The sequence below is a fragment of the Hevea brasiliensis genome, chromosome 8 (assembly GCF_030052815.1).
Source record: "Hevea brasiliensis isolate MT/VB/25A 57/8 chromosome 8, ASM3005281v1, whole genome shotgun sequence".
NCBI classification, from domain to species: domain Eukaryota; kingdom Viridiplantae; phylum Streptophyta; class Magnoliopsida; order Malpighiales; family Euphorbiaceae; genus Hevea; species Hevea brasiliensis.
Genome location: NC_079500.1, coordinates 4615738 through 4634645, shown reverse-complemented (window position 1 = coordinate 4634645; position 18908 = coordinate 4615738). Strand labels below are relative to the sequence as shown.

Below are 18908 nucleotides of genomic sequence, written 5' to 3'. Positions count from 1 at the left end.
TATCATAAGGCATGCATATAAATTATGTATCTTAATAAACTTAATATTTATTCATTTATTATGTTTAATTATAAATCTTAATTAGATTGGGTAGAAAACATATTTTTTTTTATTTCTTATTATTTATTTCTTTTGAGAAAATATAATCTTAAACTCAAATCCTTTTATAACACGATTTTTCGTCGTGTTAATAATCTTCATGCCCAAAATTTAATTGGGCCAAATTTTAATAATATTATTTTAATTATTTTAATCATTAACATTAATCATAAAACTTTTACGATCTATACTTTAATCCTACCTATATCTAATAACAAGTAAGATCTTTAATATTATGTTCATCACCATAAATTTAATGGAGAAATTTAATTGTTCAAAACCTAGTGCTCTGATACCACATGTAAAATAAATCTTAATAGATCATAACAATCATAAACGTAAGATTTAACTATCACCCTAATAATGGATTTTGAACAAATAAATTCTCACAGATCTAGAAAGCGTACCTGATGCGGAGTTTTACTTGAGTCATGGTAGTAATTGAGATAGACCCTTTGATTCAACAAACTGATTTCTCCCTCTTGACCTTTCTTGATTTACACACAAGACTTTAGCGATTGAAGACTTTCTTGAAATGACCATAATATCTATGACTTTATGAAAGAGAATGTATATAATATTTTTGGTAGAGAGAGGACTAGCTTATATATATATATATATATATATATATATATATATATATATATATATATATATATCCAAGACTTAATCTGATACGTCCATCAAGTATCCTTATACAATTAGAATTGTGATTTACTTTAATTAGAGTAATCCTTATACAATTAGGATTTATATTAATTAAAATAAATATCAATTAATATTGGGCCACATTAAAGGAATTGATTTTAGCTCATATGTAATATTAACTACTGAACAAAATCTTATAAATAATCGTTACATTTTCATCTTCTTGTGCTATATGTAGTCATTGGTGGAGTGTTAAACTAAAATTTGATTCAATTTATGAAGTAAATAATGCACCAAAGAATGTGAATGCACACAAAAGTCCAACTAAGTAGCATAAGCAATTTGATTCCTTGAAAATGTTTTTAAAGATTTGAATAAGGATATAGAAACAAAAATTAGTCAGAAATTTTTAATTCATGTATAACAGAAAAAATTATAAAATATATTTGATATACATAAAAATAATAATACATTATTATTTAATTTTGTATTTTAATAAAATTAATTAGTCTCTTTATATTTTAATACTGTTTATGTAATTTTTTTCCAATTTAATTATTCAATCCCTGTAATTTAAATAATAAAATTATTTAGTTCCGTAATTTTATATTTACCAACTATTCAGTCCCTGAATATAACTATTATCTTTTCTTTGATTAACTTAACTAATTAGAAAAGTTAACAGTAAACTAAATAATTTATAAACTAAAATTAGAGAATTAAATAATATATTTTTTAAAATAGAGATATTGAATATTTAATTTTATTAAAATATAAGGACTAAATAATAATTTTTTTCTTATAAATAAGTAAATTCTCATTAAATATAAATAATCGATCTACATGACAATTGAAAGCCCTAAATAATTTTTTGAACTCAGATGCATTACCTTTTACATATTGTCGAAAAGGTATGATAAAGAGTTCAAGAAAATTATTAATTGGATTGGACTTTGTGGATGGTGCATGCTCACTATAAGCTCGAGTTTATATAAAAATAAATTTATCAATCAGTAAAAAAATATTTACATTTATATTCGTATATTTTATATAAACACTTTAATTAATTTTATATTGTCACGACCCAACCTATGGGCTGGACCGGCACTAGGACTTGGGCCAGCCTAAAGCCCCCAAGGCCCGTAGTAAGCCTAACTATTCCTCGATCCAACTCTAAAGCCCATTTGGGCCCAATTTCAAGAATTCAACCGAACAGAGTCCGGCCATAAAGTAAACCTTTCAACGGGGAGTTTTTGACTCACCCGACCTGTAAACACAATATATAATCAATTGGGGAGCTCAGCTCACCCTCCACATACTCAAATGTCATAAAAATAAATGGGAGCTCAGCTCCCTCATCCAGTCCAACAAACATGCATATAATAACAAGTTTACAAGCCCAACATGACAATTATATTACAGTCCCCAAAACAAATAAATATTTCTAACACATGCGAAAATTCTAGGAGTTAATAGAATTACACAAACATTAATAAACAACTTGCGAATGAGAAAAGCAGGTTAACCACAATAAAAATCCTCCTGTAGCCTGAAAAATAATGAACAGGAGTGAGCGTTCGACTCAGAGAGTAAAATATCAATTTTAACCATAATCTCTATAACTATCTAAAGCTAATGCACCCTGTAGTGTGAAATGCAACATCGACAATATTTTCACATCATAACAGCAAAAGGATAATGTAGAGCACTCACACACCCGATAATGTCAAACAATATATATATGGGAGCTGATCCCCTATACAGCTCTCTTAATCCAAACTGTGCCAGCGAAGAACTCAAGCTTGGACTTCCACTTAATAAACCAAATCGGGGTCCTAGCGAAGAACTCAAGCCGTGTCTACCCCGAAGGACTGGGTCCCAGCGAAGATCTCAAGCCGTGTCTACCCGTCCTGTTCATAGCCAACACCACACCACACACACGCCAACTCACGCACACTGCTCCAAATTACCACAACAACATCCATGGTACTTTAACAGTTGTGAATGCAACATAAAATGTGCCTAGAGTTTAACTACATAAATACATACATATAAGTGCTGCATAGGCATGCTTGAACATATAATAATATCGAAATTACAATTAAAATTAATATTTTACTCACAGACTTGACAGCAGTCACTGTGGCTGTTGGGCGGAGGAAGAAGGCTGTCCCGACTCACCTGACAATTTTATTATAATCATTTAATAAATTTGACTCAATACAAACTAAGAAAAAGACCAAAGACGTCCTAAGTCGTGCCGAAAATCCTGTACAGTCTCCCTTATACCTAGGACCTACCCAACCTGCAAATGGGTTTAAAACACACTTCTATATCCACCAACCATATACCCACAACTCAATCATATCACACAGCCCCTCCTGGGCCCATCCAAACAGTCATCAATCACAATATGTAAAATTACAGTTTAGTCCTTACAATTGACCCTTTTTGCAAAAACTACCCAAATAAACTCTAAAAATTCTAAAACTTTTCCCCACGGTCCTTAGCAATATTACTAGGCTAATGCAAAAAGAATCATAATTTTCTTACCTACCACGAATATTTTATGGATTTTTAATCTAATTCAAGCACTAGAAAATTAGAAAAAAGTAAGGTTCGGGTTTACCTATGCAGATTCTGACTCCGGGGACGTGCTCGGGACGTCTGACAACAGTGGGATAGCCAAAATCTCGACCCAATTCTAAGACTTTTTCGGTAGCCTGTCTGTCTAGCCGGAAATTCACAGACCCGGGCAACCGTCGAATTTCCGTAAATTGAAGGTACTTACACGAAGCCCACAATACGGGAATTAGTATATAATTTTTACGAAATTTTCTAAGCTCATTTAGTGCTCGAAAAAACACTACGAAGTTTCGTAGGACCCACTGAAAAATGGTGTCGAAAAATTTCAAAATTTATATTGCCGCGAAGCTCTGGTACTCTCGGTTTTCTCGTGGGGTTCACGGTTTGCGAGAAATCTAGCCCAAAAGTCAAAATGGGCTAAAACTTTCCGGACAAAAATTGGGCAAACCGCTCGATGGATTTTAGTGTTCTTGGTATCTATGGAAAGCTCCCGAGGTGTAGATGAGTTTATATATAAGACCCGGCCCAAACAGTGGCCGGATTGGCCGGATTTTGGCCGGGAAGCCAAACCGGCGCGCTGCGCGTCGCGTGTCTTCGCGCGCACTTTCCCGGCGTTCCAGGCGGCGGCCGGTGAGGGGGATGGTTGCTGGAGGGGCGCCGGTGAGCTGGGAAGGCTAGGGCGGTGACTGGCCAACGTGGGGAGGAGGGAGGAGAGAGAAAATGGGAGAGAGAGGAAGAGAGACGGGACGCGCGCGGGGAAGAAAGAAAAGGAAGAAAGAAAAGGAAGAAAGAGGAAAAGGAAGAAAGAGGCTGGTCCAATTCGATCGGTCCGATCCGATCCAGTTCGATTTGGCTGGTCCGATTAAAAATACAAAATTTTAAATTTTTACTCTGCCTTGCGACCGAAAACGAGACCCAAAATTTTCGAAAAAAATTCTAGAAAACTCAGAAAAATTCGTAGAGTCCAAATATATTTTTAGTTTTGCCACGTGGTCTTTAAATTAATTTTTAAAAATTATCAAAATTTTATAATTTCGAAAAATTGAACCGGATTTCTAAAATTCGAAAAATTTTAAATAATTTCCTAAAATTTAAATAAAATAAAATATTAATATTTCTCACAAAATAATAAATTTAAAAATTAGGGATGTTACACATATATTTTAATATAAATATTTAATTTATTAATTAATAAAATTATTTTTATATAAGCCCGAACTCAACCAAGGCAACGTTTGGTGCACCCAAACAAGAAAAATGAAACTAGAAAGTACAATGAATTGTCATGTCTTGCCCTGCTCCATCTTGCCCACCATACACACAAATGGAATCCTGAAAAGTACAAGATTATTTAGCTAGGAAAGGAAAATTAAATAATATATTTTTTTAAATAAAGATATTAAATATTTAATTTTATTAAAATATAAAAACTAAATAATAATTTTTTTTCTTATAAATAAGTAAATTCTCATCTACGTAACAATTGAAAGCCTTAAATAATTTTTTGAACTCAAATACATTACCTTCCACATATTGTCGAAAAAGTATGATAAAGAGTTTAAGAAAATTATTAATTAGATTGGACTTTGTGGACAGTGCATGCTCACTATAAGCTCGAGCATATATAAAAATAAATTTATCAATCAGTAAATAAATATTTACATTTACATTCGTATATTTTATATAAACACTTTAATTAATTTTACATATTTTAATATAAATATTTAATTTATTAATTAATAAAATTATTTTTATATAAGCCCGAACTCAACCGAGGCAACGTTTGGTGCACCAAGACAAGAAAAATGAAACTAGAAAGTACAATGAATTGTCATGTCTTGCCCTGCTCCATCTTGCCCACCACACACACAAATGGAATCCTGAAAAGTATAAGATTATTTAGCTAGGAAAGAAAAATTATCAGAAGAAAAGTAGTTTTCGGGAAACAGTAGTGAAACCAATTAAATGCAATAATACCAATATCAACCATGTACAAATCAAACAAATTTGCATTTGTTGATGTTTAGCCAATGTTTCAACCCTAGGTGTCCCTAATCAAGACTTGACCAATACCAGGTTTACTTCCTTGACCCAGTCCTGCTCGTTTTCTAGTCATTATACTCGTTCCATTCTAATTGGTGAAGAACTATTAATATCAGACATTTACAACAGAAAGAAACCACAATTTCACTCATTCCCAAGTTTTTAAGAGTCACGGGTCAGAAATTGATTGTGGGCTTGATTTCCACTAACAGCACTAACCGACATTACTCCAAGTTGTTCTCCAATAGATCCTGGAAGCACAAGAAAAATCTCATGGTCAGAATGGGAGTCAGAAATGGTTTGGCAAGCCCACTACAATGCAAGAGTTAACTCTTAAGATGTTATTTTAGCAGAATTACACTACAATGCCAGATCAAGATGCCACTTGAAACTTAACAGAGCTCTCTTTGATTGGGATGGGTGAATACTTTTTCCGATAGATATAGGTGAGTTGGAACTACATTCTCATGTTATAGATTGTGTGTCGTGTGTTCTGGTTAGTTCTTTGGATCTGTTGGAACACCTGGCTGACCTAGCAAGATATGTAGTTAAACAAAGAAGGTCCAGCAGGTTTGGACCTCCATTTATGATGCCAGTCCATCCTAGGCTTTACCGTCCATAAGCACACTAACAGCAGATTTAACAAGATCACTCGAGTACCAAAAATTGAAGCCAGCTTCATCTACTATTCTCCTTCATCGCTATCCATATTCTGAATCAGCATCTTATAGGTTTGGAACCATAGCAGACACGTTCATTTACTCGGCATGCTAAACGTCTCCATGAGCTTCCATACCTGAATCACAACATTTATGCCACAAACCAAAACTCATCAGGACAAATTTGATCGAATAAAAATAGGGATAGTGACATTTCTGACCTAACACAGATTAATGACATAAATGGAGGCAGTTTGCTGCTCCCCATCACCATCAGATCCACTAGAATGCAGAAAAAGTAATTACCGTAGATAACATATTTTCTTCAAAAAAACTTGAAATATATGAGCCAGAGCTTTTGAGAATCGTCCATTCCATGTATTTGCCTGTCAATTATCAGACAATATGTCAATTCATGGCTTTTCAAATAGAGACTTGAGCAATGAGAATTAAGAACGTTAATTACACTTGCAATAATATAGTAGTCTTAAATATGGCTCCACCTGTGGTTAAAGAATATTCATTGTGAATGACATCCATCTGCACATGGAGACTGTTCTGTAGGACCAATATTGTCGTTTCTCACACAACCCAAAATGCACTCCTACAAAGCAAGACATGGAAACTTTCTCTCCGCTGGGACCACAGCACAGTGTGGTACAAGATTCATGGCTCCTCTATATTTTGGTGACTATCAGTGACACTGTCAAGCTGTAACTTTGACAAATACGAATTTAATAATGTTGTTTGAAAGCCCTGTCCACTTTCCACCCTGGTGCTAGGTGCTCCCCATTCTCTCCATAAATCCTATCAGAAGAAGGGGAAAAATGAAAAAGAGAGTAACAACAAGAATTGATATATAAACACAAGACAAACTTAAATCAAGAATACTGTTGACGGCATTGAAGATGAAGCACCCTACTTGTGTGAAAATCATGTGCTAAAGAAAGGAATAAACCATATGAAAGCCCCTAAGTGGTGTGTTTGGTTTAGCTTATAAGCCAATTAAACTTACTTATAAGTAGAAAATTGTAAATAGATTAATATTTAATTTGACTTATGAGTTACAAATTACTTAAAATAAGTTACAAAATATAAGTAGGATACCATTTACTTATAACTAATCTACTTATTTTAAAACTACTATTTGACCAAGTAAAAGATTTCATTATCCTAATAATTTTTAAAAATATCAACACTATCTTCATTTTAACAACCACAACACTCAATTACATATCCTTCTGGTCATTTTAACAGATTAAGTTATTTTTAAGCACCTTAATATTTAAATTATTTAAAAGTTAATTTTAATTAGTTTTACCAACCAACTAACTACTTATTTTTAAATTGACACATAAGTTTAAAAATACATTTTAAATCAAAATTTAAATAAGTAGTTAAAACAAACACTCTCGAAGCCTTCACACTTTTATGTTGACCGATTAAGTCCCTTGACTTTTACTTTCAATCCTGTTCAAACATGTCAGCATGCGTGCTTGACATGTACACTAACTAATGCATCATATAAAATTAGCTGGAACAATTTGCTGATGTGGCATCATTTCTCTCTCTAGCCAAAGGGTAAATATTCTTCTTGATAAGCTCAAGTTGACTAGACGTCAACCCAGCTGGATAATATGGGTTCTGTGACTGTTTGAGAAATCCTGATAAAAGAAAATTCTCTCTTCAATCCATTTCAAACCAACACATTATCAATAAAAAAGTAATCATTCTCTTTTAAAACAATGAACCAAACACCTAAAACTGAATCAAATCATATGCCAGAGGGTTTGATTGCCTTATACACCTGGATTTCTATCTGCTTGTGCCCGCCCCCATCCTTTCTTCTCCTCCTTTTGTCCTCAGGCCTCAACAACAGAAGAAGAAGAAGACATAAGAAAGTAACCAGAAAGAAAGAGGATATGGAATCCTATTGTGGTAGTAATTGCGTTTGCGGGAGGCCAACATCCTCATCTGGTGTGCTTTCCCTTGCTAACTGTAAGGTAAGATGCATGTTACTTCATTGTTCAGTAAGACAGTCAACAATGGATTTAAACAACAGCTAACTAATGGCTGTTAAATATCGAATTTTGGGGTTACCACTACTGCCACTATGCAATGGATTTTTTTTTTTTGGATAACAAATAGTAAGCCTTTATGGCTGCTGTTACCATATAAATTGCAAGCAATAGGCGGCAGCAGCAGCAGTAGCGGCTATCCTAAGCTTCCAGTCAACTCTCCAATCCAAAAAACCTACTTTCAGCCTCCTTATGTCTCAATACTTCAAGTTAACTCTTCATTTTACTTACAATCAGACTATCAGTAAAGAGAAGAAAAAAAAAAAAAAAAAACTACTGTCTTCACATTTTACTTTGAAAGACAAGCTAACTTTTTTTTCTTAAAAAAAAAAATGTTTTCTTTTTTGCTTATTTGCATTTGCAAATTTATTGATGAAAGATGTAATATATGCTGTAGTTATGATAGATCTACAAACTTCACTCATTAATTTGCTAGATCTATAATTCTTTCAAAAAATTTTCAGATATTTAGAGGATTTCTTTCAATAAATTACATATAATCATATATAATCAAAATTTAACCATAAGTTGGAAGTTCAGCTTGATTCATATTCAAAATGTATAAATCTATAAATTAAAAAATGCATCAGTAAGTTAAAATGTAACAAAAATAGTTTATGTATAGTGGATTTATGCTCACTAGTCAGTTGAATTTCTTAAATTTAATTATTCTGTTAATATTTATTAATTTACTTCATTTTGCAAATTTCGTTTAAACAATTTTCGCATTGTTACCTGTGACAACCCCATTTCCATTACACATGATCATGACCATTATTGCAGCCACAAAAGCAATTTCAATCCATATAGTCAACTCTAAAACTTTTTGCCTTCTTACTTTTGAGGGAGAGTTGATTAAGATGGTTTGGTCACGTTCAACATAGAGCATGGAATGACCTAATACGGAAATGTGATAGGTCAGTAGTGGACAAAGTGAGAAGGAAGAGGGTGACACTAAAATGATGTGGAATAGTATCAAAAGATTTACAATTTTTAATATCGACACAAAATTGGTCTCAAATAAAGTTGAATGGCGAAAAAGAATCCATATGGTCGACCCTAACTAGTTTGGATTAAGACTTATTTGTTATTATTGTTACTTTTGAAGAGGCATTGAGATATAGGCAAAGGATGATATTTTATGGTGAAGGTTTTTTTTTTTTTTTTTTTTTTTATTTCATTGATGACACCACTGACTTTCTTTAATTATTTGTCCATATTTTTTTTTCTTTTTTTGAATAATGACTTTTTTTAATAGCACTGATTTTTCTTTTATTTTCTTTATAGATAACAAAAACATGAAGTGGAAGATAGGGAATATAGTAACGATTAAGTATATCACTTCTTTTTTTTTTTTGGAAATCTGGATTTTAATTGCTTCAGATTCATTCTCTTCAATTTGAATTTTTTTTTATTTTTTATTTTATTCATAACACATTTCTACTTCTGTAGTTTTTTTTTTTTCTCCCCTTTTAATAGAGCTGAATAGCGAAAAAAGAATCCACATAGCTAATCCCAATTAGTTTGGGATTAAAGCTTATTTGTTGTTGTTCTTTAATATTTAATGGAGTCTAGCAATAATAAGGTAAGGATAGGACGAGTACTATCCCTATCCTATCATTTTTTTTTTTTTTTGAATCATGCTTTCGAAACATTGCATGTATTTTGACGTGCATTGTTGACATGTCCAAAATGGACTTGACCAATAGAAGTTAAGGGACTCAAAAGGTTGATATAAAAGCAGAGAGATCAATCGGTTTTTCTTCATGAAGTTCAAGGGCTTCCATATAGATTATTCCATAAACAGAATACAAAGGGTACACTAGTTCAAAAGAAAAATACTTCCACTGAACCAGTTAAAATGAATCTAAAGTATATACACAGCATAAAGAAAATGCTCTTTCAAAACTATCCATAGCAAGCTTACTAACTACCATGGTATTGGTATCTTTTTCCTTTCCCACAAAATGAGAATAACAACTGACAGAACATACTCACATTAGTTGTTGTACTAATGGCTGCAATACTTCAGATTTTTCCCATTTCTTGTTTTCTTCAATCCTATATTACACCAGGAAATTTCAACAAATGAGAAAAATATTAGAAGAAAAAATATTCAATTAATGAGAATAGTTCTGCATCAAGATTGCGTATACCTGAATTAAAAGATAGAATCTCAACTTGCACTTATCACAAAAAAAGCATAAAATGATTTGCTAAAATCAGTTCATATCATATGTCTTCGCCATCCATCTCCATGCATGGGATGTGTACTATCAGGGGCCAGCACATGCCTTTCTTTGGGAAGCACTGTTGTTTTAGAAGTGGACAGTCCCTAATGCTGAATCTTCCAAGTGTGGGAGGCATGCCTTCACTTGGTAAAGACTGAAGCTTAGGACAATCAACAATCTCCAGCTCTTCTATAGATGTGAGACTTTGCAGCTGCATGGATAGGGATTCCAAATTTGGGAGCCCTCCAATATAAATAGACATTAAAGATGGAGGAAGCAGACACTTCTCATTAGGAAAGGAAACTGTATTTTTAAAGCATCCACCAGCAATGCTTAAATCTCTAAGATGGGTTAGACTTTGGAAGTTCCACTCTGACATTGACAGTTCAACATTTCCACAATCCCAAATTTCAAGGGACGTTAGATTTGGAAGCAAATCCCCTTGCGGAAAGGACACAAGACTTGGACAGTTGCATACTGCTAGCTCTTGAAGAGACATTAGGTTTCTCATCTCACCAGGAAGAGTTTTCAGGTTGAAGCAATCATAGATATTCAATGTTCTGAGGTTGGGGAGGGACAGGCCCACTTCAGGAAACGACCTTAGACCAGAGCAATAATTTATAGATAATTCAGTGAGACAGGAGAGGCTGTTAAGGCACTCAGGCAAGCTTTTCAGAATGGTACAGCTCCAAATATTATTGTATTCAATTGATGTATTGTCGTGCAGCATCCTTTTTGGAAGTGGCTCCAGTTGTGAGCAGTCTGAGATCTTAAGTGTTTTAAGTTGAAAAGGTAATTTTCCTGATGGGGAGGATGTTAAAGATGGACAACTAATGATCTCCAAGTGTTCCAGATGAGACATGTTATTCCTGCTTATTAATCCCTCTGGCAGAGACTGGAGTTTTGTACAGCATCGGATTTTCAACACTTTCAGCGTCATGGGTAACTCGCCTTCTGGAAAGCACTCAAGCGAAGGACACTCTTCAATCTCCAATTCTTCAAGAAGACACATATTAGTTCTGCAACTGAACCTCATCATACCATCAGGCAGGGACATCAGAGCTTCACAATTCTTTAACACAAGACATCTTAGTGAGGACAAGACTCCTGCTTCTGGAAAAGATGCAAGTTTTGGGCAAGATTCAACATGCAGATCCTTGAGAGACTGGAGACCATGCATCCCATATGGCAGTTGCTCCTCCTTATTGCAGACTGATAATTCCATATGTGCACAACTATACAACATATCATTGGCATTCTCTGTTAATGACACGAGTTGAGGACAGTCCTTAATTATAATGCGTTCAAGACCGAACACTTTTTCTAATCCAGTTATCTGATTCCACAGAAATGTTAGCTTTGGGCAATTAGAAATAACCAGAACTTTAAGTGCTACCAGTGACTGCAGAAAAATGTCCTGCAAACAAGAAATATCTGCCATGCTCCTGATCGTCAGTGTTGTCAAGGAAGTGTTGTCAACCATGTGTTTTAGTACCACCTGACTGCACTCTTCTAACTTCAGCTCATGAAGGGATGGAAGGCTTATAAGTGAATTTTCCAATATTGGGCAGTTGCATATTGTGAGCTTTGCAAGTGAACAAAGGCGTTTAGGTAATTTCCCAGTTAACTTGGGACAATTCAATAATGTAAGTTCTGAGAGACGAGGAAATATATTGTCGGGTTCTTCATTGTCTCCATTAGAAGACAACCACAATTCCCATACCAACATATCTTCAAATTTCAGTGTCTCTAAAGATGGAAAAGGCACAGCCAAAGGAGAACCTTCTCCATAAAAGTCAAAATCAACAGTCTTTACTGCATCCATACCTTCTATACAGAGATTCCTAAGTAAAGGTAGTTTACCAAGAGAAGGTAATGAAGTACAATGTCTACAACAAGAGAGTTTTAGTTGCGATAATTTAGCAAATGAGGGATCCCCTATCCACAATGGGAATTTTGCACCTCCATAGAATGAAATGCTGAGCTCTCTAAGACTTGTGCAAGGTTTTAGCAAATTAAGAACTTGCATTTCACATTTGTTGTTCCGAAGATCATGAAAGTTGCGGCTCCATTCCAACCCTAACTCAACGAGATTGTGCTTTTTTCGTATATTAGCATCAAATGCATGTCGACCATCTGCCACATTATCCAATCCCATAATGGAAAGTTTCCCCTGAAGATGCTTCAAATCTTTTAGTTCACTAATCCTGTAGCCACAACCTTCTCCCACGATAAACTTAGACAATGTCTGAAGATTAGTCAAATTACCTATCTCCAATGGCATCTCATGCAAATTGTGAGTATCGGTAATATCTAGATGACAAAGGTTAATCAAATTCCCAATACCTTGCGGCAACTTAGTAAGCTCTGTGCAGCCATATAATAACAGTGTTTCTAAGTACAAGAGAGTGCTTAAAGATTCGGGTAACCATTTAATTTTGGTGCAAGACATATTGAGATACCGTAAATGCTTCAAACTAGAGATTGAATCTGGCAGCTCGCTAATTTGATAACCACTCAATGATAGAACTCTTAAGCATCTTAATTTTGGCAGCACGTCATGTAAGACTTTCTTGCTTAAGTAGCAACATGCCCAAGGCAATGTATAAATTGGTAAGGCAACGAAAGTTCTTAAATGGTTCATTTTACCTAAGACCTCAAATCTGTTCCACACTTCATATGGACGACGAATGAATGAAAAGTGGCGAGCATTTTCAACAATTTGATGGAGCTTGTTACCTTCGAACTTATCATTTAAATTCATGCATATTTCTCCAGCAACTGTTTGAGCCAGATCATTGATAAGATCATGCATCACAAACTGCGATTTCTCAATGCTTGATCTCTGAAAAAGTGACCTTGTTAATAGTTCATTAAAATAAGAGTCTAGCTCTTCCATCTGCTTCTTTCCTTCTAGTTCTGGCAGAAAACCCTCAGCCATCCATAACAATACCAATTCATCCTGATAGAACTCGTAGTTCTTTGGAAATATTGAGCAAAAAGCAAATAATGGCTTCAAATAAGAAGGAAGATAATAGTAACTCAATCTCAAGGCTGGAAGAATGCCACTCTTGTCTTCTGGCAAATGCCAAATCTTGCTATTCAATACACTTTCCCATTCATCCTGATCAGTATTCATGTGCAACAAACTCCCAAGTGTTTTTACAGCCAAAGGCAGTCCTCCACATTTCCGAACTATCTTCTCACCAATCTCCTTTAGATTCAAGTGACCATCAAAGTTTCTTCTTCCTAATGCATGCATTGCAAACAAAGACAGACAATTGTCAACTGATAGCTCCTTCAAAAAGTGACCTTCAACGGTACCCATAATTGCTGCAACACCATGATTACGTGTAGTGACAATAATTTTACTGCCTGGAGATCCCACTAGGAAAGGCTGACGAAGCACAATCCAATCCTCATACTTCTCACTCCAAACATCGTCTAAAACAATCAAATACCTCTTCCCCCTCAATTGTTCCCTCAATGCCACTTGAAGCAAATTTAAATCCTTTATATTGAAATCCTTCATAGTTATGGCGTCAAGAATCGTTTTTGTCACCCTAACAACATCAAAGTCCTCAGAAACACAACACCAAACTTTTAAATCAAACCAATCCACGACTCTGCTGTCATTGTAGACAATCTGCGAAAGAGTGGTTTTGCCCACTCCGCCCATGCCAACTACAGGAATCACACAAGCCCTATGATCACAACCTTCTCCGCTCAGCAGCAACTGAATAATCTTCTCTTTCTCCTCTGCCCTACCACACACTACACGTTCATCTACCAAAGAACTAGTGGGCAATCTTTTGAACGATTTACGACCCCTATCATCGGCACCATTCTCTCTCAGCTCTAAACTATTCTTTTTCTCAATAAGTTCTTGAAATTTAGCGTTAATAGTCTCAATCTCAGACTTCATTTTCATATTAAAAAGGACACGATGAGGATTCAAATGATCCAAAAATCTAAGCATAACACTCCACACCTTACTTGAGCTCCCTTCTCCTCGTCGCTGCTCAACTTGTTGTTTCCGTCGCAAAACCTCGAAAGAAAACTCGTCGAGGATGTCTTCCGCATCGTAAGCCAAGTCTCGAAGCTCTCTCAGCCAAATCTTAACGAGACGGTTACTAATCTGCTTATCTTCAGCATCTGCCAGCACTGCCTTTACTTTGGAAAGCGTTTTCACCATTTTCTCGAGTTCCACTTGGACCTGGGCTCCACCGGCAGACTGTAGGAGGTCCGAAGAGGTCAATTTGTTGATTACGCAATCGATTGCGGCGGAAACGATCATATCTGCCATTAACAAGCGGTTTCCTTGCTTCCAGATAAGGTAAAAAAAGAGGCTTGGGTCGCTTCGACGTTGTTTTCCTTTTCGGGAAATGGAAGGATGGAACGTTTATGGAAACGCTGTGATGTGAACGCTACTGCTAAAGCTAGCAGCGGAGCTTTTACTGCAATTTTGTCTTTAAAATAAAATTAAAAATTAAATATGATATATTACTTTAAAATAATTAAATAAAATTTAATTACTTTATTAAATATTTAAAATATTTTTTTTTTCTGACAAAACACCATCGATTTAAAAGTACTTTTGAACTACACTCCAAACAAAACCTTAGAAGAATTATTTTTTAATTACTTTTTAATTAAATAAGTTAATTTTTTTTTATTTTTTTTTATAATTTAAAATTATTTAATTCCCTTACTCTTAACCATTAAGAAGCATTATTTTTACATTAATTATAAATTAAAAATAATTTTTTATTAAAAATAATTTTCTCAAAAATAATTGATTGTTGATAAAAATTACTATTTGATCACTTTTAATGGAGCTAATTATTCATTCATATATATTTTTTAGTCTGCTAATTATTTAATTTTTTATTAATTTTTTTATTAATTAATAAATTTTAATATTAGTGAAATTATTATTTAATTATATTTTAATAAAAATAATTAAATAGTTTTTATATTTTTAAAATATTATTATTTATTTTTTTATTTTAATAAAATTAATTAATTTTTATATTTTTAAAAATATATTTTTAAATAAAAAATAAAAATTTTGCTACATAGGGATTATCACACTAGATCTAAATTTACCTTTTTAAAATTTATTTAAATATTTTTATTTAATTTTTTGATATTATTTTTATGTTTTCTCAATAAGCATACAATACTTGATAAAGTATTATTTGATTTAAATTTCGAAATAATTAAAACAATAATATAAAAAAATATTTTCAATAAATAAAACATAAAAATGATACTTAAAAAATTGAATGAAATTATATTTAGATAATTTAAAAAATATAAATTTAGATTTAATATTCATATAACAAAAATTCCATCATTCATTTAAAAATATTTTTCAAGATATTATATTTTTTAAAATATAAAAATTAATTAGTTAATTTAAAATACATAAATTGATTAATTAATCACTAAAATTAAAAGACTAAATAATAGTTTGACTAATATTAAAATTAATTAATTAAAAAAATTAGACAAATGAATTAAATAATTTAATAAAAATAAAATATAAATATTAAATAATATATTTATTAAAATATAAAAATAAAATAATTAATTTTATGTAAATTAAATAATATTATTTTCCTTAATATTATCACTTCTTTTAAATTATTTTTATTCTCTCAATATTATTTTTGTTAAACTGAATAAACTAATTTAATACACATACGATAATAGAGTTTTAAAAAATTAATTTTTTAAATATATTAATTAGAAATTTTAAAAATTAAATACAAAATATTTTAATTATATTAAACATTTAAAATAATTTTTTTTTCTCACAAAACACCTTTTTTTTAAATAACTTCTTAACTACAGTCCAAACAAAAGCCTTAGGAGAATCTGTAGAAGTCAAGCCACCACATCAAGCAATATCATTATGATAGTTACGTACTTAAGTTTGTTTAAAAATGCTGCGTCGAGTCGAAGAGAAGTTAGAATCGGATTCTTCTTCATAGGCATAAAAAGAAGAAGACAGACAGCAGCCAGTGGTAGTGGGTCGCTTTTTATTTATTTATTTATTTTAAAGATAAAGGAGACGAATAACTCGAGCGAATTCATAAGTTATTAAATTAAATATTTATATTTAAATTTATATATTTTATATATATTTTTTTTTTAATTAATTATTATTAAATAAATTTAATAATTTCTTAAAATTATTAATTATTTAAGAAATATTTAATTTATTAATTATTATCAAATGAGATTTAAATATTTAATTTAATAATTATTAAATTTACTATTTTATAAATTTGAATTTATTTTAAATATACCGATATGGAATTAAGGGTGAATAAATTTTGATTTTAATTAAAAAATTAAATAAATCGATTTTATTTTTTAATAAGTTTGATTTTATTTTCTAACTTTAATGAATTAAAATTCAGTTTAATTTTTTTTAAAATATATTAAATTGAAATTAATTAGTTATTTTTAAAATTAATTATTATTTAGTTTCACATTATTATTAAAAATAAAAATGTAACTGAAATTAGATTTGAAATACGTCAAATTAACCAACAGATTGAATCTAATCAATTTGATTTAATTTAATTTAATTTTTTTTATTTAGTTATATTCATTTTTATTTACTATTAATTTCAGTGTTTCAATTTTTTAACTAAATTAAATCAACCGATGCTCATTTGTAGGGATAATTAAAAATTAATCAAAAATCACCTAATTATACAAAATAATTAAGATAAAATTAAGCAAGTTGGGCTTAGCTCAACCTAACACAATTCTTTATATTTAAAATATATATTTAATATGAATAATTGCATATTATAATTTTACATTAAAATTATTTTTTTTAATTTTAAAAAAAATTATATTAAGTATGTTGGGATAAATTCACTTTCATGAAGAGCCCTTTGAAGTCTAGACTCAACTTGAATTTATGCCATATTTTGACGATAAGATTTATTTAAAAGTTAAATATCTAAAAAGATTTATTTAAAAGTTTAGATAAAAATTTAATTTAGTTCATTAATTAAAAGGAGGTGAGTTTTATTGGATATTTGATTTAATGATTAAATGTAGTTGATAATTAATAAAATATTTAAATAGTTAAATTAATCTTTTTGATAAATTTATCATAAATGCTATAGTTTATATCAATTCGTATTTTAAGATTTTTTTTTTCATCGGTTAGTGGCCAATACGTTTTATTTTTTTATTTAGATTATAACATTCTTTGAAAATTTATTAATTATAAAACTTTTGTATTTTTTAATTAATTTTTTATATTAATAAATTATTTCAAATTATAAAAAAAGAAAAAATAATATAAATAGTAATGAAAATAGTTATTATATTTATTCTTATATGATAAAAATATGTATTGTAACTAAAAAAAATTATATTTCTAATTCATTTATATCTTGTATAATAAATTAATAATTATATGTATATTTTAATAATAAAATAAATAATATGATATATACACTTAAATTACATATTAATAACAGTTAATTTTATCAAATGTTTATGATATATCAATTATAATTAATTATCTAACTATCAATTATATGCAATAATTAAATCAAATAGATCATTAATTTTAAATTATAATTAAGAATAATTATATAAAAAAATGGTTTGTGATTTGAGTTATTTTTAAATAGGAATTTATGGTTTGAGTTTTGATAAATCAATACCTTTGATTAGGTCTATTTACAAAAATGGTAAAAGTAACCTAATATTTTTAATAATTGCGATATTATGAGTATGCCAATCGTTAATTCGGTTTCAAATCGAATTAAAAAATAAAAAAAATTAAAGTACCAAATTCATAGAAAAAAAATTAATAAAATTGAATTGAATAAAAAAGATAAACTAAATCAAACCAAAACATTTTGATTTGATTCAAAATCGTCAATTTGTCATCACTGCCCTCAAATGTTGCCGTTTTTAACTTGTCATCACCTTCCCGTTCCCATCTTTCCTAGTTCCCTTCCCCAAAACCAAAGTTCTTTAACTCAAAATAATAAAACAGAAATCACAAACACAAATCTTCAACATTTGAATAAATCCCACAACAACAACAACACCCAACAAACAATCCAGATCAAGAACAAAAAATCAATAGCAAAATCTGAGTACCCATCAAAATAATAACAACCATTGGAGTTACGAAATGAAAGGGAAGAATTAATGCCAGCAATAAACCAAATATATCGAAAGGGGAGAGCTGAGACTTGAAAGTCTGCGAGAGTTTGTTGGGATTTCAGTGAGACTGTGTCTTCATGAAGCTGTAATGAGGGTGGCTCTTTTGACATTGAGGCTTTATCAAGTTAGGCTTCATTGTGATTTGAAAAGGAAGACTGAGGTCTGTTTAGTTAGAAGTTAAATGAAGCTCATAATGATACTGATAATTGTTGACTATAATAATTGATTTATATTAAGTGTTTAGTGAAAATATTTTTAATAATCACTATTAATATATAAAATATTAATAAAAATATAAATTATATAATTTATTTTATTATTTAAATAATTTATTAATTTATTATATTATA

At 31.1% G+C, this 18908-nt stretch overlaps 1 protein-coding gene across 8 annotated transcripts; it reads right to left on the bottom strand.

The window, feature by feature from the left end:
* Positions 1-5143: 5143 nt before the first annotated feature.
* On the bottom strand, positions 5144-14816 carry LOC110667978 (putative disease resistance RPP13-like protein 1). Of its 8 annotated transcripts, none has more exons than XM_058150985.1 (7): positions 10270-14816; positions 10112-10174; positions 7843-8031; positions 6539-6842; positions 6342-6421; positions 5955-6172; positions 5144-5213 (listed from the first exon to the last, which is right to left on the bottom strand). In XM_058150985.1, exon 1 carries the CDS (start codon positions 14648-14650, stop codon positions 10346-10348), a length of 4305 nt encoding a protein of 1434 aa, XP_058006968.1. In that variant the 5' UTR covers positions 14651-14816; the 3' UTR covers positions 5144-5213; positions 5955-6172; positions 6342-6421; positions 6539-6842; positions 7843-8031; positions 10112-10174; positions 10270-10345. The 8 variants fall into 8 exon arrangements, with proteins under 8 accessions (XP_058006968.1, XP_058006967.1, XP_058006965.1 ...); XM_058150984.1 differs by lacking the exon at positions 5144-5213 and adding an exon at positions 5286-5627 and having other exon boundaries at positions 5774-6172; positions 6502-6842; XM_058150982.1 differs by lacking the exon at positions 5144-5213 and adding an exon at positions 5286-5627 and having other exon boundaries at positions 5736-6172.
* Between the last annotated feature and the right edge of the window lie 4092 nt (positions 14817-18908).